Below are 26,233 nucleotides of genomic sequence, written 5' to 3'. Positions count from 1 at the left end.
TGTGCTTTATTCCAGTGTCATAGTCCTCGTAGGTATAATCGCCTACAGTTGGTATAATCGCTGTCCTCCCGACACCGGGTGGAAAAGACCTGGATTCAAATCCCGTCGATGACAAGAGGAGTTTTTATAGGCCTTTTTCACAACGTGGCTGAATTAGTTGGCCACAGGCTAGAGTAGTATGGTTTTTTTAGCATTAACATTAGTTGAGGTATATGATGCAAAAAAGCAAGCATATAGAGCATCAGCAATAAAAAAAACCCTTCCCATTTCACCCATCTGGTCATTTCAAATGTTTGTCTAGTCAGCCTTAAATTTATTTAAGCTATCAACTTCCACAACAACAGATGGAAGTCTCTTCCAGCAATCAACTACCCGCTGGTTAAAGGCAAATTTCCGCACATCTATTCTACAACTGATTTTCCTTAATTTGAATCTATGCCCCAACAGGTACTTAGTCTGAACAAGCGGAAGTATTCTATCAGCATTAAGCCTGCCCAAACCATTCAAAGCCTTGTACACCTAAATCAGATCACCTCGCAGGTGCCTAGTCTCCAGATGCTGCAACTTTCAGAATTTAAGAGAACCGCTTTGTTCCTCTCACTAATCTTGTTGCCTTTCTCTGTACTCGTTCTAGCAACTCTACATCCTTCCTAAAATGAGGCCTCCAACCTGTATGCAGTATTCAAGGTGTGGACTACCATTGCCTTATAAAAAGGTATAGTCACCTCCTTGTCCCTGCTAGCAAAATTCCTATATATCATTGACAAAACTCCATAATCTGCTCTGGTAGCCTGTCTGCACTGCTCAGAGAATTTCATATCCGACCGCACAATTACCCCCAGGTATTTTTCATTCTCCAACTCACTGAGTGTAGTACCACACAGTTAGCACTTTTCTCTTGGGTTTCTGCTACCCATGTACAGTACTTTGCATTTGTAAAGATTAAATTTCAGTTGCCACTTCTCAGCCCATCTGTCGAAATTTTCTAGATTCTGTTGCTATAACATACTGTCTTTACTGCCATTAACAACCCTGCCAACCTTTGTATTACTTGCAAATTTGGATATTAAGCCTAATATACCTTCATCGATATCATTGATAAATACACTAAACAACAATAAGCCCAATACTGAACCCTGGGGTTCTCCCCTAATAACATTTATCGACGTAGAGCAGTGTTTATTTATTACTACTCTCTGCCGTCTCCCGCTCAACTGTCCCTTTTCCATTGAAGGAACTTGCCCTTAATCCATACCGCTCCAATTTGTACAGCAGTCTTCCACGTGCAACAGTATCAAAAGCTTTCCTGAAATCCAAGTATATGATATCAAAATTATTTTTTGCATCCAGTCCCTTTGTGACCACATCGTTGTATCCAATCAAACTGGTGAGACAAGGGTTCCCCTTAACAAACCCATGCTGTTTCTGAACTATTACTGAAGTCTTGTCTAGGTGAACCTACATCACTTCTTTAACCAGTGACTCCATTATTTTTCCTGGAACAGAAGTTAAACTGACAGGTCTATAATTATTTGCGTCACCCTTTCAACCCCCTTTGTGAACTGGAGATACATTTGCATATCTCCAGTCCATGGGTACTTCCCCTAAATCTAAGGATGCTCTCATAATTATGGCTAATTTTCTTCCGTAAACTCGGATTTTTCGTCCAGAAAAATAAAATATACCAGAGAACCCTGCAATTTTCAGATAGTACACTGAAAGGACAAAATTCATAGATACCTAATTCCTGAAGAATGCGATCCTGTCACCCCTTTTGCTAATGGACGAACCCATTGCTTGGCAGGTATATAGGTACACTGTATTCACGTTAGACGGTAATTCAATGTCAGTATGGATAAACGTCATGATTTAACCATCTTTGAAAGAGGGATGACAGCGGGTGCCCAACGCATGGGTTACTCTATCGCGGAGGTGGTACAGAAATTGTACTATCCCCGTTCGAGAGTATCAAGAGTATATTGGGTAATCACCATTTCCAGAATAACATGTCATCGTGGACAGCGCTGTGGGTGGAGAAAGGTGGTGGATGAACGTGGCTATCAGCGTCTATCTCGCATTGTTTCAACCAACCTGAGAGCGACAGTGGCACAAATCACCACCGACTTCAAAGAGGGAGGTGCCAGAAACGTCTCCACCAGGACCATCAGGCGATCATTTGCTGCAATAGGTTATGGGAACCACCGGCCCACCAGAGTCTCATTGCTAATACCATGACACAGGACTCTATGCCTCAACTGGGCAGAAGAACATCGGCACTGGACCTTGAATGATTGGAGACGGGTCTCCTGATCCGTTGAGTCCCGTTTCCAGTTATTACTAGTAGACGGGAGGTCGAGTACCTGGCATAAACCGCACAACACTATGCCCCCGTCATGTCAACACAACAAGGAAATGTTCGGGCAGTGGACGGTCGGTAATGGCTTTGGGGTGCCGACCGGGCTAGCCGGGTGGGTAAAGTGCCTGCCTGGCAACCCAATGGTCGCGGGTTCGAATCCCTCCTCGGGCTTGGATCAAAGTACTGCAAAAACCTTGGGAGGTGCATTATGGCTACAGAAGCCGATGCGCCAACAACCACCAAAAAAAAAAAAAAAATGGTTTTGGGCGTGTTCAACTGGCACACGTTGGGACCTCTGGTACGTCTAGACGCATCACTGAATGGTTAGGTTACATGTCTATCCTTGCAGACCATCTGCATCCCTTAATGGTTATTGTGCACCTACAAGGCAATGGACTCTTTCAGCAGGGCAATGCGCCTGCCCGCAGAGCCGTGATAACTGGAACATGGTTCGAAGAGCATTTCGAGGATTTTACCACCATGGAATAGCCTCCCCATTCACCTGTGGAGCATCTTTAGGATGCTGTGGAAAGGTCCGTTAGAGCTTTGGATCCTCCAGCCAGGAATGCGACGAAATTATGGACTGCGGTACAGCAAGCATGGATGCAAACGCTTGTGGAACACTTTTGTGAACTAGTGGACTCAATGCCTCGCCGTGTGACTGCCCTTATTTGGCGAAATATGGTTCTACCCTTTACTAGGTTGGTAGGTATCCAATGATTTCTGTCCACTCGGTGTATATACGGAGCAATATCGCCTTATTCGTTAATGCTCCTAAAACCTAATAACAACAATCATTTGTCGTAGTTTTGAGTTGAAAATTCCGTCTGGACCAGTTGCACAATCGGGAGCGGCAGGGCCAGATGGAATGCATCACTTCACAATAAACTCTTTAAACGATTTTATTAGGGTCGCCTGAAAATATAATTTCAACCACTCATGTGTATTGTGTCTACAAATTGCATGTGTTCTCTCGTCGAGTCAAAAATTAGAAATTGAAAATATTCAAAAAAGAGCAATCCAATATGTTTGCTTTAAAAGTGGCCTTGAATACAATGAGAAATCCTACCAAGAGTGGTGTGTATTCTTTGGACTCGAAACGCTGGAAAAAAGAAGAGATAAAGCCGACTTACTGCTTCTTAACCATCTGTTAAATGGTACCCTGAATTACCCTCATCTGGTCTCACAAATAAATTTCGACGCTCCGACAAGAGCGTTAAGAAACCATTCACTGCTGAAACCATCCTATGCGAGAACAAATTATGGATACAAGAACTTCAACAACAGGACTGCAAGATCAATGAGCAAAACAAATATTAAGATATTTGACACCCCCGGACACTTCAAGAGGCAATTGAAATTGCTAACCTCATCCGGTACCTGACTTAAAATGGACTCTTCTTGCAAGTTCAAAGACTCTGATTGTGTAATGTGTGTGATGAAATACCAGTGCTCTGCCTTACTCCTACCTGTTCACTTAAATAGGATGGATGAGTCCTACTTTTACTTAGTTTTATTTTATCTGTACATTTACTTTTTTCTTTACTTTGGGAAATGTATACTCCAAGCTTCTGCTTTGAAGCTGTGTAATAATGCCTTGTAGCTGCACCCTCAGGCACGTTTGTTTGCTGTTTTGTAGCTGAATGGGCATATACCCCGGTGGGGCATATGCCCATTAAAGTTCCTCGCGTCATCGCGGGATTCGAATCCGGGCCTTTTCCACTCGCTGTGTGGAGGACTTTGGCGATACCACTTGTGCTACCGTTCAGACAAGTTCTGTCAGTAAAGTGTGTTTGTGTCAAACGGCATAAGGGGTTTTTCTCATCCACGTAATATACAGTACATTGTCTGTGAAACTGTACACTGTTGAGGCCAGAGATTTAAAAGAGTGTGGATATTGTATGTGTGTAGTGTTCTATACCGTTGTTCATCTGGCCATTTAACTGTTGCGTCCCTAATGAGTCCCATCGTTACCCACACTTAGCCCCTTGATGCCAGCCCAGGTACCCAGTAACTTTACTTTAATTCACTTTGGCAGGCCTTGCCACCTGGTTTCCTGAAATTTCAGTGGCTGGGGCCTAAAATAAAAACTATGGGAGAACACTGGAGTTGGAAAGGCCAAAAACTGGTGAGTACGGTTTAATTTTGACGTGATTAAATTTAGACGGGTGGAACATTCGGGTTCCTATAGGTATAGTGTGGGGGACTGAAAGCTGGGGGAAAGATAGAAAAATGGGAACGATAGGGAAGGCGACCCCAGAAGATCCTTGAGGCAGGCCCATGCTTCACCAGGTGAAGAAAAGGGGTGGCAGGGAGGGGAGCGACAGAGGGCCCGTCTCCTCCCTTGACAAAGGAGAAGAGAAGATAGGACCACGCAAGAGAGAGAGAGAGTAGTTTTGAGAGCCAAAATGGCCGACAGCAAAGCTGTGCTGTCTTTTGTCGTGATGATGTTCTCCCTAGGGAGGTCACACTTCAGACAGGGTTCCCCTCCAGGAGACGACATAATTCCGAGGGTGTCAGGTCTGTGTGGTCGCAGTGGGACATAAGTCCCGTGAGGTCTTATTGAAGCGCCACCAGTATTTTTTATTTTATTATTATATTAGGGTTACCCGTAATTTATTACATAAACCAGTATTTGTGTCTGTAAATTGCGTGTGTTCCCTGGTTGATTTTCCTGTTTTTCTGGACGAAAAAAACCCAGTTTCTGGGTTTTTTCCAACTAGCATATTTTCCAAAATTAGCATATTTTTCCAACTAGCATAGTTGGAAAAACGTTGCCAACTATGCTAGAGACCAAATAACTCAGCTACGGAGTAAAAAATGCCCACTAGAGTTCCTCGCGTCATCGATGAGCTGCCTGTAGACGTCACCAATGCAATGGTTAGTCCATACGCACCAGGGGTTCTAGTTCTGGCCAGCGAAACATGCCCAGTATTAATGCAACCACCGCCACTACCTGGATGGTTGGAACCATGCACGAAGGGTCATTGAATCATGTTGCTTGCTTCACACACAAAGGCATCCGTTGGCATGTTGCAATAGTTATTTGGACTCATCCGTACAGCACACTCGTTTCAGTCACACCACAGCATTCGATGTCGACGATGATCAACGGTGTGGAGAGGGTATCTCTTGGGTCGTTTGCTGTAGAATCCAATACGTCTGAGTGTGCATCGTCACCTGGAATATTCTTCTTGCATTCCCCATATTGTATTGCGATGTTATCTGTCGCACAGTGACCTGTCATTGAGTCCGCACAACTCGCTTCACCCTTTGCTCACCAAAAACATTCACATCGAGTAATCCTTTACAGTTCTGTTTGTGGGAGGTGGTTTGATCCACTCGACACCATTTTTTGCACACCTTAACCACAGTCAGGGTGGCCAACCATCCCGATATGGCCGGGACTGTCCCGATTTAGAACTTCAAGTCCCCGCTAATACCATCATTTGTCCCGATAAGAGAGAAAAAAAAAGTGTTAATTTATCGATTTTATGTATTTTTAATTAATGCATATTGGAATCTAACGGATGTGTTAAAAATTAACTCTAATAACAAGAGAAAAAGAGAAAGTCAAAAGGCATTTTTGTTCCTCACTAAGTAATGAATAAAAGAAAATGCGTGTTGATAAAAAAATGAGTGCAATTTTTCTCAAAATTTCCGGAGGCAAATAAGTTGTCTTCAATTGTATGCTCCATATTAAGCATACACATTCAAATGCTTCATCAGAACGAGTTTTCACCTTAATTCAAACTGCTTGGTGGAAAGAGAGAAACCATCTTTTATTAGAAAATTTAGAAGCCGAACTTATGGTGAAAGAAAACTATAATATATCTTGTTAAGAATTTAAAAAGCTTTTTAAAATCTTCGAAAGGAGAAGAATTTTACAAATAGCGAAATCTGAAGAAAAATATATAAAGTAAAAGTAGTCTTCCTTGCTATTTTTAAAATAACTGTTAAAAATAATATTATAGTTTATATAGGACAAATACATATTAACAACAATTACATAACAAATAAATACCATGATTGATTGATTGATAAAAAAATGTATTTGAATTGTAATTTTATATTTTTCTTTTACTTTTTGAAGGATAAAATGATATACTAAACATTTCGTTTCAAGTTGTCCAGCTTACCAATTTTCAAAAAAGGGACACCCTGACACAGTGAGCCACGAGCAATCGACAAGATGTGCCGTTTCAGATATGGAAGCATCTGACACACGAGGACCCACAATCATTCCCTTTTGAAACTTTGTGATATCTTTACTAAGTCCCATAATTTCTACTTGATCACTTTGCCTTGCAAGACCAAATGCAAATTACGACTGCTCTACCCTATGAAACTGTTCGGCTTATTATACTGCGAAGTGAAAACTACGCCTCATAGTCCCTTATGGATGAGGTGGTCATAATTCAGTGATCGCTAAGTGTATATATATATATCTACGAGTACAAAGGGTACTAGGAAAGTTTTGCAATATGACGCAACAATGAATCACAGGAAGCTGCTTGTTGCTGCATGTTGAGACATGTTCACACGTGCATAGTAGCCGCCGCGCCAAGTCGATGGGCTCAGTTATTCATTAGTAGTGAGAGTGTAAAGTGCTTGCGATGGCATCGTGGTCACGAAATGAGATAAGGACAGTTTTGCGGTATAATTTCGTGCGTGGTTTAACCATAGACCAGTGCTTAAAAGAAATGACTCTTGCACTAGATGATGATTGTCCACATCGTACAACGATATTCAGGTGGTATAGAGAATTCCAAAGGGGAAATTTCACTCTGGAGGATTCTGAGAGGCCGGGAAGGCCACGAACGTCAGTTACGGAGGAAAACGTTACTGCTGTGAGGAAAATGCTTGACGAAAACAGGCGAGTGACCTACCAACAGATAGAGGATACTTTGGGCCTAAATGCACCAGCAATTCGTTCAATTCTGCAAGATCATTTGCACGTGAAGAAACTTTGTTCTCTCTGGGTGCGGCATCAACCGACTGAAGAGCAGATGACACGACGTGTGACTTGGTGCCGGGAGATGTTAAAAAAGTTTGATAAGGGACAATCTCGGTATGTGAACAACATCGTGACAGGTGACGAGACTTGGCTGTACTATTACGATCTGCCGACCAAGGCTCAAAACAAAGTTTGGGTCTTTGATGATGACGACACACCCGTAATTGTCAGAAAATCCCGATCTGTAAAGAAGAAAATGATAGCTGTATTTTTCAAATCGAGTGGAATTGTGGAACATGTCGTTTTGGACACGCAGAAGACAGTCACAGCTAAGTGGTATACTGAACAATGCCTGCCTAAAGTCATTGAATCTATGAAGAACCTGCGGCCAAAGTCAAGAATGGACACCTGGTACCTCCATCACGATAATGCTCCAGCTCACCGCGCCAAAGCCTGCACCGAATATTTGACCACGACAGGACTGAAACTTCTCGAGCACCCTCCCTACAGACCAGACCTTGCTCCCTGCGACTTTGCACTGTTCCCACATGTGAAAATGAAGCTAAAAGGGAGGCGGTTTTCCAGTGATGAGGACCTTCTACGGGCTTGGGACAACGAGTGTGCTTCACTCCCTAGTGAAACTTGGCAGAACTGGTTTAAAGATTGGTTTCGGAGGATGGAGAGGTGTATTGAATGTAGAGGAAATTACTTTGAAAAAATTAAATCAACAAAGCTGAATTGCAAAACTTTCCTAGTACCCTTTGTATATTTATTTACGATTATATAATCAGTATTATTTTTAACAATACTGATTATATAATCATTGGTATTTAATTTAATTCCCATTATATACCGGTCTCAAACAACAATAGTTTATAGGTGGCACTGAAAGCCATATTGAATTCAGTGTTCGAAGAGTATCTGCCTACCAGTGCTACTGGAGGATATGAATACTTATTAAGTTTAATTTTCTTATTGATATTTCATTTTTTTGGAACATCTTTTCACCTACTCTAAGAAATATGTCGCTCATCAAAGATGGCAAGGAGTATCCGAATTACCCAGAATCTCCGACTGGAGGTGTTAAGCCTATGAGTATTGAAGGTCGATTTAAAACTGAAAGAGAGCGACTTTCGGGTGAATTTACTGATGCTGATAGGAAATGGAGAGCACAATGGCTAAAAGATCAGGAACTTTCTCCAAGTGAACCACGCTATGTACCAGAATTAGAAACGGAGTATAAAAACCCAATTCGCCGTTTTTATGGGAAGCCGTGGAATTTTCTTGCCGCAAGGCTTGTACCCATAATTGTAAGTGTAGGATGCGCATTCATTATTTTCATCTATATAATATCGGTGTAAATACACCATAGTTAACCCATATATTTGAGCTACGATTGTAGCGTAGAAGGCATCGTTTTAAATGTATCTCATAATGTGGTTGCCTTCACAACAAGATAGCTACTATTCTTTTGTGAAGGCAACCACATTATGAGATACATTTAAAACGATGCCTTCTACGCTACAATCGTAGCTCAAATATATGGGTTAACTATGGTGTATTTACACCGATATTATATAGTTAATTATCAAAACCCATAAGGATTATGCCTAGTGCATTTAATTTTCCAAATACATTATTTTCATCGTATGTCGTATCTAGAAGATAAAATGAAAGATCGATATTACATATTCTATTCCAAATACTTCGTGATTTTTGACGAATATTGACTAAATATTCCTCTTTATTTGTAAAATTTGCATTTTCTTCCAACTGTACCAGATGCACCTCTTCTTGGCTTTCCTTTCAGCGAGCACCTAGAGTATTACTTTGTATTACAGCTCGTCTGAATGCTTGTAGGAATTTTTAAACGCCTTCCATCAGTAGAATTTGACCACATCACTCTGCCAACTAGCTACATACTAATTAACGTGATACAACATATCACTTCGTTAACTACAGAAAAAGTAAAATACATTTTAACATATTATGTTACAAAAGTAAGCTAACCTAGCCTTTACCAGATACTAAAATAAGGGAAAAGAAGTGTAACCTGTTTGGGTGTTTTGTCAATTCCTCATTCAGCAGCTTAGCAGATTTTGACAGTGGCCAAAGCTTTTAGATTTCTTTACATTAAAATTACTGAAGCGAACATTGTAGCTGAGTGATTAGGCACAACGGCTCAGAAGTACAAATGCTTTGAATAGACCGTGGTTTAAGGTCATGTGATTGCTAAATACAGTTAATGATTGTATTGTCAAAATAATTAATTGTAACCTCCATAGCCAAGATCAAGCACAAGGGTACAAAAGTGCACACACTTAAGTGATGGTGATTCAAACCATTCAGCTACTAAATACGATATAAGGTTTGTGTAGTCTGTCTAGCTTGTGATCTCCTCTGACCTTATGTGATCATCCCTGAGCATAAATAGAAAATTTATTATTATTATTTTTTTAAAAATTCTTTGTCGAAGTCTGTGCAAAGAATCCCTGCAAGCATGGTGCCTTCTCTTGTTAGTTCTCTTTAGCAGCTCAGTCAGTGTGACTATTGCCATATGTATTGTATTCATTTTATGAAGTCTAGGTTTGATTCCCATCGGTGACTGAATTAATTTCTAAAGTCCCCTTCAGCCAAGGCAGAAGTAGGGTTCTTTGCTGTGAGTTATTTCAGGATTTTTGGCCTGTGAACTTATATAGACAAATACATATATGTGGGTATGAGCTCTGATGCTATTAAAATAATAATTTGAATTTTTCCTTTGCCTTTTATAAATAGAATCCCAAATAAATAAATGATTTCTTTAAAATGCATGTTAAAGAAATAAAAACAAAAAACAACAACAGTACTGTCTATAATAAAAACAAAAAAACTCCGAACAGACTACATGATAATCTTGGATAACTCTGGTGGACTAAAATCCAGCTGATCTGCATTTTCATTCAGGATTGTATTTAGCCAATCTCATGTAGGGAGAGAGAATAGCTCCCCCCCCCACAAAAGTTATTTTGTAACTTTTCTGGTGTTTTTAACCCAGAATAACACTTCTATCAAAAATAATTGATAAACAAAAGATGTATTCCTACAAATGACAGAAGTACATGTTCTGTTTTTCCCATTGGCCTACCTATAAGGAAATATCAGTGGCAAAATGCCAAAAGGACCTCCAACTTTATATTTGTCTGTATGGGATCCATCAGTTTGATAGTATAAACCAGGGTTGGCCAACAAGTCGATCGCGGATTTCATTTCGGTCGATCACGACGAATTTTAAATATACAGTCATCCCTCAGTTTGTGCACCTTGTGCAATGAAATTTTTGAGATGGTAGATCACAGCACATTTTGAAGGAAAAAAGTAGATCGCATCACAAATTAAGTTGGCCACTCCTGGTATAAACCATAGCTATGATGCTCAGTACATTCTATGTTGATTTCAATATTTGTAGAAGAATAAGAGAAATTTACCTCAACAAGGAAGGAAAATTGTTTTTCAAAAATTGCATTAAACTTCTTTTAATTTAATTATTTTTTAATTGTGTCCAATTGATTTTCTAATTGTTGTTTAATTATTTTAAATTTATTTTTTTTTACTGTAATCGTTTTGCATTAATGTTATATTCGTTTTAATTTCTGGAGAGTAGCATATAGGGATCTATCAGTGGAATTTTGCCACAGCTGTTTTACCCTAAGCCATGCCACTGATTGAGTCAAGGTTCACATGGCTTAAGGAGAGCTGATGTCAGTAAACCTTGAACATGGCAATTGTTCCCTGCCCTGTTGGCTCTAATAGGAAAAAGTGCATTTGGTAGCAAAAATATAACCCAAACATTATGAACTAGATCCTCCAAATTAGCTGGATGAGATACTTGGATATCCAAGCATCTCATCTAGGATAAGCATGGCTTTGTTGTTGATTTTTCTTTGCACAAAAACCCTTAATAAAGGTGGAGAAATAGTAGTAGTAATCAAGGCATGTGATGCAAGAAAGCAAGCTTATGTAGCATCAGCCCAAAAAAAAAAAAAAAAAAAACATTTCACACATCTATTCCCTCTAAATGTTTGTCCAGTTCCTCCTTGAATTTATTTAAGCTATTAACTTCCACAATGACAGATGAAATGAAGTGATACCATCACTTCATTTCCCTACACTTATTACTGTCATCCAGGCTTTTATCTGGAGTTTTTATCTCATTTCATACTCTTAATTTCTGCATTGTGCATGATCTGGTTTCTTCCTTTTGCAATTCTGATTGCACTTGATGGTTCCATGCTATAGCACATGAATTGTCTTCACCAGGCACATTCATACTATTATGTGCATCTACATGTAAGTTTTAAAATTCACTCATTGGAATAATAAATGATAAACAAAATTTACATTTTGTTATAATTTAAAAATAACTTGGAAACATAAAAAAAAAATATTAAAGTAAAATAATACTAACGATGTACAAAAAGTATCTACTTTTGTATAAAATATTAAAGAAAATACAATTAATTTTTTAATTTCTTTCTGGGAACATCTTATCCTGCAAAAAATTAATTTATATATTAATAAAAAATGATATACATATTTTATTTTTTGTAAGTTTTTTATATAGTGTTCACCGTACATGATAAAAATATTCTACTGTTTATGAGAATAAGAATAATTTTAATATTTACTCTTTTTTTGTAAATTGCTGCAATTTCAATAATGAAAGTTTATTATTGCCACTGCTGTGACTTGCCACCTGCATATTGATCCACAATACCTGTTCATTTGAACAACAGCCCTAGTCTTTACAGTGGCTTGTGGTAAATTAAATGCCAAACCTATAGGTACTTCACATTTTCTGAAACCAAACTGTTTTAATACTTCTAATTTCAATTGCTTTCTGTGAGTTTTTTTTTTTTCACCACTGTTCCTTAATCCTTTCAGTGTACAGAGTCTACTTTTTTTTTTATGTAGACTGGAGATTACATATGTAGATCTGTGTTTTGAAGATTGCTTCAAAACTGGCTTTAAATTTTTTTTCTAGTATGTACTGCAATATTATCTGTGTTTTCAACTAATTGTAGACAGTTTATAATAAATGGCAGTACAAAAATAGCTTAAATTTTGTCTGATTTTGGCTTACGAAAGCTAAAATAGAATTTCTGTGGAATTCATATAGAATCTGTTAGTAATACATGAATAGTTATTGAGGATATTAAAAGGGTAAGAACAGGTTTTATTGACAATTTTTTTTTTTTATAAACTTGTTTATGAAACTTTTTAAATTCTGATTTGACTTTTGATAATTTTACTCTAGTGTGTGTTGGAAAATAAAAGCCATAATAGAACATATCAGTATTTTAAAGCATTTATCTACAGAGTTTTTATTTTTACAAATTTCAAAATTCTGCAAAAAAAACCTTGCCCCACAGATTCTGCAACTATGAAAATTCACTGTAAGGTCCATGCTGCACCACGTGGCAGCAGTACTGGCAGTATGAGGATGTACCCACAATTAGGTATGTGGTTATGTTTGGACTGAACATTGTATAACATTTCATGGGTGAATTTTTTTATTTTATCCGTCACGACTTTTTTTTTTTTGTCAAAAAATAATAAAAATAGGAGCAAAAATCCCTCAGTGCCCATAGTTGAATTTCATCACGTGTCTTGTATGTATTTGTATATGTATTTCATCATGTATCTTGTTTGTACATAATTGGTATAAGATATCAATTATCTATGAACAGTGGACCCATGTACAAGTCCGTGGGGCTCTGCAAGTAGGTGCACTCTTTGCTCATTATGTGTACTACAAATTGGTTGCATAACAAAAACTCACTGTCACACTAATTCTTAGAGGTAAGTGGTTAGAGACTTATTTTAATTAGTGATTATGTATCAAACATACCATGTACATACACAAAGAAATAGATTTTTAATTTCATTTTTTAAATTTGTGTATTTCTGGCTTTTGCAGGTGGGTTAGAATATTTTTGTCAATCATGGTGTTTTATTTTTGAGAACAGTAAAAAAAATAACATTTTATTTTGGGATCTGCTAGTAAAGTTGGGAATCACAGGGGGGTTCAAGAACATTTGCATAACACTGATCTATACCAAGAAATGATGAGAGATATGCTCGTTTATCAGCATGTTGCATTATGGTATTGTAATGAGACCAAAGGTGGCTATCCTAGTAGTAGCAGTGATTTCAGAGAGGCACTGAATATGGGATATTAGAGTGAAGTGAAGCAAATCAATAATATAGAGAATGTTAAGTGAAAAAATCATCCCATTAAACTACTCAAATCAGATCATATAATAAATAAAAATAAGATCAATATTTTTGTGATGTAACTGGAACTTAGTCATAAATTACAGTAATTTTTATTTTGTTAATTATTGTACAGAAGAAAGTTACAATGAAGAGAAAAGAAACAGGTGCTAGTTAGAACATTTTCACTCTGTGAGTGGTAACATTAATAGTATTTTACTGTTTCAGAAATCTGTTTGTTTTTTTTTTTTTTTTTTCATTTCATTTTGCAGCAGTAAACAAAGATGAGTAATTTTTAAGGAAGTTTTTGTGTATGCATATATGAAATTGTATTCTATTAAACATACTTTGTAGTCCATTTTTAAAACCAGCAGAACAACATTTTATATAATTATAGCCAATTAAATATTATTGTTGGACTTATCTTGCTTTTTTTTGTTGTTTCCGTCTTTATTTATACCATTAAATTTTTTTTTTCTTAGGGACAGAATAATGCTGCTGCATTTCGCTTCTGGGTACCTAAAATATTGTTGGGAATATCAGCTCTTTATTTAACATACTACAACTTGAAGTATAATCAAAATGTATGTATAGAGAAAGTTATAGTAAATTAGGTTAAATAATTGTAAAACTTTTTTAAAATTAAAATATTTTATAATAAATTTATGGCATGCTTATATGAAATATACACCGATGAGCCAAAACAATATGACCAGCAAGTCATTATGCAAATTAAAGCAACTGCAGGTGAACTATGGTGCGTGCACGGGTTGGGACATGGTATAAAAAACACCTGATACTGAGCTCCATTAATCAGTGTTACTCTTGTTCTTCAGATGGGAAAGGCAACAGACTTAAGTGAGTTTGACAAAGGCCAAATTGTAATGGCCAGATGACTGGGTCAGAGCATATCCGAAATGGCACAGCTGGTGGGGTGCTCATAGTCAGTTATGGTTAGTACCTACTAGGGCTTGCAAACCGGTTTTATAAAACCGGTTAAATCGGTTTTCACATTGAGTTGTTAAAACCGAAACCGAGCTTCTAAAACCGGATTCGAATATTTTCTTAGTTAGCCCTCGAATATAGTTTTTTGTTACGCACATTTTCTTTTGTTTGTCTGGATCGTTCAACTGCTTTATGTTTTAAACATGTTCTTTATTTTATTTTATGTTTAGGTACGAATCTCATGGGCAAGTGGCCCAAATCTAGGAGGGGTACCTTTTATCTTCCCACCTGTATCATGGCACGATGCAGGCGTACTCATTTACGACTGAGTGAGTCGGAATGATAGCGTAAAATAAAATGCTCAACATTTCTCCGTTCCCTCTATCTTGTTCGCCAGGCAAGTTATGGAACGTGCCTTATTGATGGTTACCCGCTAGAAACAGATTCGCTGAATATTGCATCAAATTTCAATCGTAGAAAGTTTTTTGCTTCTTTAATCCTATTAAATATGCGATCAAATGTTCTCCAAAAAGCAGCTTCACCAAATTTAGCTTTTATGTAATTTTGAAAATACAATAGATTTAATTGGGGGAAAAAAAATTGCAAGTAAATAAATAAAAAATTTCTTTCGTGAAAATTTTGAAACTTGCCTCATTTAGACTCTTCATTCAGTGCTTGCAGGAGTGACGCATAGTATTGTGCCTTTGTGATCTTCAATATTTTTATTTAAAATTGTCGGTGATATAAATTCCTGCTAATTAATATTTATTACTCTTAATATGTCTAAGATGAAATCAAATGTATGGAATTATTTTGCTCAAAAAAGCAAAGATGAAGCACAATGTTCGTCTGGAGGATTGCCGTAGCCTAGTGGTCAGGTGCGTGGGTGCCCAAGTACACGTGCCTTGAGTGACCGGGGTTCAAGCCCGTGACTACTGAATATGGTGCTGTTTCTTGTATTCTATCTATCTTGTGAACTCCTTTGACCGTTTGGTCATCCCGGAGTATAAACAGAAAATTTATTATCTTTGATGTTGCATTTCAAGAAAATGCATCAGATTGACATTAAACAAGATAACAGTGAACCTCCCGTAAAAATGGTAAGAACGTTAGAAAACTTTATCGTTAAAAAATCTATGGAAGAAGAGATTTCAAAATTAGCTGCTTTAGATGGATTTTCTTTTAATTCAATTGCCAAGAGTGAGTTTATACAATCAAGCCTTCACCTTCAGAGAAATAAATATGATAAATTACCACCAGCCTCAGTGAATGGAATTAAAAATATGGTTCTGAATTATTATAAAACTAAGAAAGAAGAACTTCAGCATTTCAAAAATTCATTGGTTTTGGGTGCACGGTATTCATTGACTCTAGACAAATATACGTTTATACAAAATAAAAGGTACGTGAATATAAATGCGCATTCAAAAGAAAATCATTCGTCGTTAGGTCTTATTGAGATTAATGGTTCACTTGATAATAATTCAGAAGAACTGAGCAAATTGTTAATGGACACTTGAAGGAATTTGGTTTGAACTTGGATGAGGATATTGTTGCCTGCACCACCGATGGAGCTGCAATGATGATTAAGTTTGGCAAGCAAATTACTCCTAATCAACAATGTATAGCCCATCGTATACATCTGTCACGTGGAGATACACTCATGCGAGAGTATGATAGCGTAATAAAGAGATTAACTGAAGAGCCTTCAAAATATCCGAGTGAATTGGAAATCGGCAAAGAATTTAAAATTTTGGAGGCAACTAGCAGTAGAAGTGAAAAGCCGGAGAAAGTTTATAGAGCACTGCTGACCATTAAACCAACAAGTGTCCAATCTGAGAGAGTGTTTTCGATCACTGGCTTCTTTAACACAAAAATAAGGTCAAGTCTATCAGGAAAAATGCTTAATATACTGTGTTTTTTAAAGGATCATTTTCAGAAAAAAGCTGAGCAATAAATAGTAAAGTAATTTCCCCAAGCTGTTTTTTTCACATTATTTTTATTTATTTATTATTATTATTATAGGGCTTATTATTTTTTTATTTACTATACGAGAAGATAGTTTTTATTCAAAGGATTTGAATACAATTTGTAATTTTGTATAGTCTCAAGCTGATTACTTTTTAGGAGCATTTTAATTTTTTTTACTATAAGAGGTGATAGATTTTGTTTAAAAGATTTGATTACGATTTGTACAATCTACCCAAGATAAAATAAATACCTGTGTTATAAGCTTTTAATTATTTTCCCTAAGTCTGAGAAAATCGGTTTTGAAATCTCTTGGTTTTATGCAAGCCCTAGTACCTACTGAAAGTGGTCTGAGGAGGGAAAATTCACGAACTGCTGGTGAGGTGTTGGACGACCATGGCACATCAATGCTTGAGGTGAGCAAAGGCTGTCCTGGATAGTATGTGGCAACAGAAGGGCGACTGTGGCACAACTTGCCGGTAATTGGAATGCTGGTGATGGGAGTAATGTGTCACAACACACAGTACATTGAACCCTGTTGAAAATGGGACTGCATGGCCGCAGGATGCTCCAAGTGCCCATGGTTCACCCGCGACAGCACCTACAATAGGCACAAGAGCATCGAAACTGGACCTTGAGTGATTGGAAGAAGGTCGTCTGGTCCGATGAATCACGTTTCCTGTTGCACCATGTGGATGGTTGGGTACGTGTGCGTCTTTTACCTGGGGAAGTGATGTCGCCTGGATGCACCGTGGGACGAAAACAAGTTGGTGGCAGTGGTGTCATGCTTTAGGTGATGTTCTGCTGGGATACCCTGGGTCTAGTCATCCATTTATCGGGCACTCTGATGTCTACTACCTACCTAAACATCATTGCTAACCAGGTACACCCTTTCACGGCAGCAGTCTTCCCCTCTGGAGGTGCCGTCTTTCAGCAGGATAATGTGCCATGCTACACTGCTCAGATTATTCAAGACTGGTTTGCGGAACATGAGGAAGACTTCCAGGTATTGCCCTGGCCTCCAGGCATCAATCCCATCGAGCATCTGTGGTTTGTGTTGGAACAGCAACTCCAATCTGTGGTGTCTGAACCACGGACCTTACAGGAGTTAAAGGATCTGCTGATTACGTGTTGGTACCAGATACCATAAGACACATTTAGAAATCTTGTAGCATCCGTGCCTCGCTGGGTACGAGCTGTTTTGGCTGCACATGGAGGATCAACATCATATTAGGTAGGTGGTCATAATGTTTTGGCTCATCGGTGTAAGCTAATATAAATACATATAAAAGTTACTAGGAGACATTAAAATAACGTGCTATCTTTTACTATATTTATTTTAAATAATTTAGCAAATATTCATATTGGCTATTGGGTTTTCTATACTTCCTGTATATTTGTGCATTATAATATTTTGTTAAATTAACAGTTTTTTTTTTTTTTTTTTTTTTTTTTTTATTATTCTATATCCGCCATTCCTATATCTTTCTAAATTTTTTATTTTTGTAATGTATTTTCTTTCTTTGGCCTGCATCTTATTTTTCTGTAAGTTTTCAATTTTTCCTATTTTTAAATTGTAAAGCTGGTAGAAGTACTGCAACTGTTATTTAACTATTAGGTAACCCAATAGTTAAATAAAGTTTGTTTTTTGTTAGATTTTAATGCTATATTATTACTTTAATTACTAACCTAATGTTTGAAGGAGTTCATTTATGCATGGGTAAGCACGCACACAAACATCATTTCTACTAATAATTTAGATAATAATTGTATATATTGCTAACCTTTGACCTACCTGTATGTGGTACTTGACAAACCATTTTTTTTAATAAATTTAATTTTAGCTTTTTTTGTTGATTTGAAAACAGTGTTTTATTGATTATAACTTGCCCTACTTTTTGCTGTGTGAAATTTCTTGTAACTGTATACATTTTTTCACTCATCTCATCTAGAATACACACACACTATAACCATGTTGCTCAATTTCTAGCTTTTCATTAGGAAAATTCCAATTGAAAAAAAAAAAAATTTTTAGAAAAATGCATGTGAAAGGTAAAAAGAGCCAAATCATAATATGCTGTTGGTGCAGATATATTACGCATAATTCATACTTTTGGAAAGATCTCCAATTTATTAGGGGATCACATCTGGTGAGTATGGGCTTGGCACACCCAGGGTCCTGAGCTGGATATCATCATTCTTCTCTTTCTTGGTGATTCCCTTCTACTTTTGACACTCTCTCTCTCTCTCTCTCTCTCTCTCTCTCTCTCTCTCTCTCTCTCTCTCTCTCTCTCTCTCTCTCTCTCTCTCTCTCTCTCTCTCTCTCTCTCTCTCTCTCTCTCTCTCTCTCTCTCTCTCTCTCAGGGTAACTCGGGAACATTTTTTTTTCTTGATGCAACATAAGCTTCAGGCTTCCTTGCACCATATGGCTATTAATAATAATTACATGCATTATTACTTTTTTGTAAATGTGGCAGAAATCTTTGATGGAATGTTCACGTTGAAGAATCAAAAAAAAATAATAAATAAATGCATCTTCTCATTAAGATGCACATATGTAATGTACAAGTTAGTGCAAATGCATCATTTCAGTACATAGCTAACTACTTAAATAGTCATGAATTGGCATCATTAAGTATATCTTGTATTGAGAATACCTTCACAACAAGTTGTCATGACGTTGCACTACCTCGAATAAGTAACACTTCACCATAGGGGAAGACTACTGTTACTTTCTCAGCGGATACCATCACCCATACGGCACTGTTTTGGAGCTTATTGGCTGCTCATCAGTGGGTTGACAGGTACCCTGGTGTTGCAATGATGACAACCCAGTTGTGAAGTATAACTGATGAGGAGCCAATAAGCTCTGAAACGGTGCCGTATGGGTGATGGTATCCACTGAGAATAAGTAACAGTAGTCTTCTCCTATGGTAAAGTGTTACTTATTCGAGGTAGTGCAATGTCATGGCAACTCGTTGTGAAGGTATTCTCAATATGAGATATACTTAATAATGCCAATTCATAACTATTTAAGTACAGTCAAACTTCCCTATAACGAATTCGATAAATCCAGCAAAAAAATTCGTTATAGAGAAATTTCGTTATACAGAGAATATCTTTTTTATTAGAAATTGTTATCTAATTAGAAAATGAAAACGAATCTACATTTATTTTTAATGTATTTTATTTCAAAAACATACTTATTTAAATTACGTTTAAACAATTTTCGCTGGTATCACAAATTTTAAAAAAATCTGTAATTTTCGTTTGCACAGTACAATTAAAAAATGTCTGATTCTCAAAGAAAACCTCACATTTGTTCAGAGCATTAAAAAAATTATCAAGAACATTTTCACAAAGCTGTAGATCCATACGAACCATTTTAAAAGTGTTAATCATTTTTTTGCGAGTTGGCTTTTCTACGGGTTGTTCTGATGCATCTTCAGTGTCATCGTTAATTTCTTCTTGATCATGGTCGCGTCTAACACTATTCAGCAGTCTTTCATCTTCATTTGGATGTTCTGCTATAGTCAGATCTTGATCTACATAAACATAACTATCCAGTGTTATTTTATTTTCGATGTTTCGGACGATTCTAATAATGTCCGAAAGGTTTTCAGTTGTGAAAGGGGCAGTTCATCTTGTTCGTCCAGTTGTTCGACTTCTGTATTCAATGCAAATCCCGCTTTAAAAAAACAATTTTGAATAGTGTATTAAGTGACATCGTTTGCCCAACTTTTGCCAGTTCAGAGATGCAATCTCTAAGGTTAATTGTAACCTCCAAGTTTCTATTTTCTGATAACGCATTGACAATCTTTATTATTATTCTCTTTCGATAATGAAATTTAAAATTTTTAATAATGCCTTGGTCCATTGGCTGGAGTTTTGATGTTATGTTTGGTGGTAAAAACAACAACTTCGCACTTTTAAGTTTGGCAGAAATACTGGCAGGGTGTGCTGGACAGTTGTCAGTTACCAACACGATTTTCCTTTTGTTATACGCTTGTCTAGTTTTAATATCCATTCTTCAAAAATATCACTTGTCATCCATGCTTTTTTTGTTAAAGGTGTAGTCAACTTCCAAAGATTTTGTGCCTCTAAAACATCTTGGATTTTTTGATATTCCGATGACTAAAAGTCTTAATTTTTCACTTCCTGTCATATTTGCTCCAACTAGCACAGTGATTCTTTTTTTGTTTTCCGCCAAAACATTTATCATCCTTAAAAGCAAGTGTTCTATTCGGTAAACATTTAAAGAATAAGCCCATTTCGTCAGCATTAAAAACATCCTTATGCTCAAAATCTTCTTTAAGGTATTGTTCCTCGAACTGTTGCAATCTTCTTCGCTTACATTAACACTTTCTTCACAAATAACCTTTTCCACAATTCTGTGGCACTTAAATTTATCTAGCCACCCAGTGCTCACATTAAATTCTGTATGTCCAAGGGACTGTGCAAATTCAGAGCTTGTTGCTTAATTATTAGGCCTGATATTGGGATATTCTTTTCACGTATCATTTGCACCCATTTTATCAACATCTTCGTATATACACAACTTACTTCGCTTCTTGTCTGCTCCTCCTTCAATTGCATTTAAAATTGATTCTCAATTTTTTTAAAATTGTAGATAAACTGCTTGAGATATGCCGTATTTCTCCGCAACATCTTTTTTCTTAAAACTTTGGTCAATATCATAATCTTTGCTTTATCATTAATACTTAAACACTTTCTCTTCGACATTGTTCCGGCAATAGTAAAAATTACTTGACTGCAGCTCTTGCCGATACACACACCGCAAACTTCGCTGTGCTGGCCATATAGTGAATTGTTAGTACCGCCTACTCAATGACGTTCGCTTGCCAATTGAACAGTATCACGTGACCTTTCCTATCAATAAAGTCTTACAACCACTTTGAAGAACTATATGAGTTTGTGAATTTCTTTTATTCTGCTTTCATTCATATATACACGAAAGATAATTTATGATTAATGTATGCTGTATGTTACTTTTTAGAAAAAAAAAAATACAAGAGCATATAGCCTATGTGATTGATGACGACGAAATTAAAAAAAAAAATTCATGAAACCATCTACTGGGAGTCCAGTTAGATGAGAATGGACATATCATATAATGAACGAGGGTCATGTGGTAGGTGACGTGAATGTCACTCAGTAGGCATTACTAAAAACCGACTATGGTAGAATTCTATGTATTGCCGCAGCGAATTTCATTTTCTCCTGAGCCAATATCAATTTACAAATCTACCCTATTTATTGTAAAATTTACGACCACTTTTAAGAAAACCCATTTGGTTTAATAACTGTAACAAAAATGAAACAAAGACCCTCCTACGGGTGTCAATGGCCACATGTGTTCACTAAATGGATGATTATTTAATTCCAGATGCTAATGTGCAATTTTGGAAGAAAGGAGGCAGTATATTTGAGCAGCTGTTTAGCAGTAAATGCTTGAAAATCTTCAAAAATGCTTTTACTAATTTTTTTAAAAATTCGTTATAGAGAGAATAACACTTCGCTATATGGGGTTAATTTTACATGTAATTTCGTTTCAAGGTGCAATGTTTTGAGAAAAAATTCGTAATATAGAGAAATTCGTTAAATAGAAGTTCATAATAGAGAAGTTCCACTGTAGTTGGCTATGTACTGAAATGATGCATTTGCACTAACTTGTACATTAGTTAAACTCTTTAAAACCTGAGGCTTTAGCCCTAAACTATACTGATGCACATATATGTATTTTGGGTGTAAAATTATGGACTATGACAGAAAAAAGTGGTATTTGTTATGCCATCTATACAACCGAATGGCACATGCCTGTTTTGTTGAATTGAAAATGTTTTAGTTTTTTTAAAAGTTAAAAAAAAAAAAAAGTTTATTCCATCTTCCTTTAGCAATAAGCCTGTGTCTCATAGTGAAAGCCCTCCTATATTGGAGAGGTAAAGTCACACCATAAAATATGCAAATGTAGACAAGTCAATATAACTTGAAGAAAAATTTGGAACAGACTGAAAATTTCATCCACCTAAGTTAAATAAATGGATCTGGAAAAAAAATTTTTCTGTATTCCACAGCTATGAGAAAAGTCTGACCAACTCTTTTTTTTTTTCTATTAATACCTTCACTGCCACCTAAATGTGATAAAACTCATTCAATGTGCTATAATTTTCACAATGTTGAAAAATAATCAAAATTCATAAATCCCCAGCATTCCAAAACTTTGCGCATAATGGTTGAAAATTAAAAGTTTGGAATTCATTGCTAAAAGTGAACACTTTTGAGCTGAGCTGTAAATCAGAACAAATCTTAAAATTTTATGAAATGTTTATTCATGTATATAAACTAACATCAACATAAGCAAAGAACAAATAAACCTGTGTGCCAAGTCTGTAAACAAAAGCCAATCATTACCACAAAGAATTCAATTATCGTGCCAATACTTCAGTATTAGTATTATAATTGAATTCTTTGGTATGCTAATTGAAGTAGTTGGTAATTTCATGTGCCTTTACATTTACGGCATTCATTGGTTGGCAAATTAAGAATGACCACTCGTATGCATTGCAGACATTGCTCTTAGTGCCATTTTATGTTTATATGCATAAAGACAGTTTTTTTTTTTGTCCTTGCCTTTTCCCATTATTATTTGGGGTCAGCGTTTTTATTGTTTTGGCATGCAATTTTTATGGCCGGATGCCCTTCCTGACGCCAACCCTCACGCTTTATTCAGGTTGTGGATATGCGGTGGTCATTCCCTGACCTTCTGCATCCTCCGTATTTGGTGGTCACGGGCTCGAACCCCGGTTTAATCAAGAAGCGTGTGCTATGCACTACTGCTCCTGCCCACCTGGCTATGGAGGCGCCGCATAAAGACAGTGAACATGCTAATGGAAATCTTTACCATTTATTTGGTTATGAATGTTATATATGAGAATGGTAGTTTATTATTAGTTGTTTGTATCCAAGCTGTGTTTAAAAGCTATTTTCTTGCATAATGGAAATATATACTGCACACCTTAGCATCTGCAACATTTCCAGGTGTTCCCTTACTTTTGGCATGTTAAAAATGTTGTTGAAAAAAAAATATGAAAATAAATTCCACATTTAAATTAAAATATAAAGCAACAGTAATACACACATGAAAGGCAAATACGTCACTAAAACAAATCACACAACTTTCTTTTTGCTTTTACACTGCTAAATATGATTAATGTTTGTACTGATGATTTATTGTAAACTCCACTGACCTGGTGGTCGTGCCGAAGTATAAATAAGAACTTTTTTTTAATTTCAAAACGTATCTTCTTAGTGATTACTGTCCCACTGCTGGGCAAAGGCCTCTTCCAAAATCTTCCATCTTTTTCTGTCCCATGTCGTGGTTGGCCAGTTTCCTCCTGCAAACTCCTTCAACTTGTTGCACCATTTTTTTTGTTGACCTCTGTTCCTATGCCAAAACATTATGACCACCTACCTAATATGATGTTGGTCCTCCACATGCAGCCAAAACAGCTCATACCCGGCAAGGCATGGATGCTACAAGATTTCTAAATGTGTCTTGTGGTATCTGGTACCAACACATAACCAGCAAATCCTTTACTTCTGTAAGGTCTGTGGTTGAGTCACCACAGATCAGAGTTGCTGTTCCAACACAAACCACAGATGCTCGATGTGATTGATGCCTGGAGGCCAGGGCAATACCTGGAAGTCTTCCTCATGTTCCGCGAACCAGTCTCGAACAATCTGTATGGTGTAGCATGTCACATTATCCTGCTGAAAGACATCACTGTCAGGGGGAAGACCATTGCAATGAAAGGGTGTGTCTGGTCAGCAATGATATTTAGGTAGGTGGTAGATGTCAGAGTGCCCGGCTCATGGATGACTGGACCCAGGGTAACCCAGCAGAACATCGTCCAAAGCATGACACCGCCGTCACCAGCTTATTTTCGTCTTACGGTGCATCCAGGCGCCATTACTTCCTCAGGTAAACAACGCACACGTACCCGGTTGTCCACATGGTGCAGCAGGAAATGTGATTCATCGGACCAGACGACCTTCCAGTCACTCGAGATCCAGTTTTGATGCTTGCATGCCCATCGCAGGCGCTGTCGCGGGTGAACTGTGGTAGCATGGATACTCGAAGCGGCCTGCAGCTATGCAGCCCCATTTTCAGCTGGGTTCAATGTACTGTGTGTTGTGACACATTACTCCCATCACCAGCATTCCAATTACTGGTGAGTTGTGCCACAGTCACCCTTCTGTTGCTATGTACCATCCAGGAGAGCCTTCGCGCACCTCGAGCATCGACGAGTCGTGGTTATTCAACACCATGCCGGCGGTTCGTGGGTTTCCCCTCTTCGGACCACTTTCGGTAGGTACTAACCACGGCTGACTGTGAGCACCCCACCAGCCGTGCTATTTCGGATATGCTCTGACCCAGTCATCTGGCCATTACAATTTGGCCTTTGTCAAACTTTCCTAAGTCCGTTGCCTTTCCCATCTGAAGGAAGAGAGTAACACTGATTAACGGAACTCAGTATGAGGTGTTTTTTTACACCGTGTCCTGACCCACGCACATGCTGTAGTTCACTTGCAGTTGCTTCAATTTGCATAACGACTCGCTGGGCATAATGTTTTGGCTCATTGGTGTATAAGACTAAGCAAATTTGAAAGCATAATTTGCATCTAAATTTTCTTTTAATGTTTTCCAAACAATTTTGTGCTGCTGGCTTGCAAAAAATAAATTAATTAAAATCCTAATGTTTATATTTCAGCATAGTAGGTAGCTGGATTTCAGTGTGCAGAGGTTCCTCTCTTTCAAAAGGCAGTTCTTGAACAAAATTGTGGCTGTACAGTTTTAACAAGAAACTAGGTTTGATAGATAGCAACTTCTGTTGAGAAATATGCTCTGCATAACATCAAATTCCAGGAAATTTCTTGTTTTATACTTCACAAGAAACCATTTACAAGAAAAGAGGTTTACTTGTGCCTCCCATGAAACAGCTCAGAAACTAAATTAATAGTGCTTTTTGTATGTGTATATGGTGAGGTACGTATCTTAACAGGGGGTCTGGCCCAAAATCCTGACTGCCAGAATCCCGATGGCCAAAATCTCGATGGCCTAGAATCCCGACAGTGTCTACTATATTGTAAAAATATATGAATATATGAATATAATTCTATATGTTTATTAGTTTTTTAGTAAATATAATTTACCTTATTAGATTAATTTTGTAGAACGAATAAAAAAAATAACAAAAAAATTTTAATGACAAATATCTCTCAATTTGAAGATCATGTTTTCTGTTACAGAAACAGTTTTAAAATAAGATCAGCAAATAAAAATGACTTAATTTTACTTAATTATACTGCATTTAAGTGGTAATTTTTGAAGTCGAATTTTGGTACTTGTATAGGGCGTTTGAGCAATAATTATAGGTATAGCATTGAAATGCTAAAGATAAAAAACTTGAAATAAGAATATTTTCAGAATATGGAAATTTAGAGTAATATATTTTGGCAGCTGCGTAACATTTGTCATAAATATCATTAACGTAACTAAAACTAATTATACAGGTATTTGTTATTAGCCGTACTTTCACGAATTTCTTTGACAAGTACATGGCGCACATGACCTTCTGGCACCCGTGGTCAAGCCTACATGACCATGGGTGCTGGCAGGATATTTTGAAAGGGGTAACAGGAAAAAATATCTCATTTTCTTATTATAATAA

The 26,233-nt window shown here is 37.1% G+C and overlaps 1 protein-coding gene across 1 annotated transcript in view; it reads left to right on the top strand.

The window, feature by feature from the left end:
- Positions 1-8,204: 8,204 nt before the first annotated feature.
- Positions 8,205-26,233, top strand: part of ND-B17 (NADH dehydrogenase (ubiquinone) B17 subunit) — a 29,308-nt gene continuing 11,279 nt past the window's right edge. The window contains exons 1-2 of the mRNA XM_090371499.1: positions 8,205-8,623; positions 14,051-14,152. Of these exons, the coding sequence (XP_090227625.1) occupies positions 8,336-8,623; positions 14,051-14,152 (390 nt within the window). The 5' untranslated portion in view covers positions 8,205-8,335. The remainder of the gene's footprint in view (positions 8,624-14,050; positions 14,153-26,233) is intronic.

Source organism: Mastigoproctus giganteus, chromosome 4 (genome assembly GCF_048544385.1).
Source record: "Mastigoproctus giganteus isolate SK-2022 chromosome 4, ASM4854438v1, whole genome shotgun sequence".
Taxonomy (NCBI): domain Eukaryota; kingdom Metazoa; phylum Arthropoda; class Arachnida; order Uropygi; family Thelyphonidae; genus Mastigoproctus; species Mastigoproctus giganteus.
Note: the sequence above shows the minus strand (reverse complement) of the source record. Positions and strands in the feature narration are given on the sequence as shown.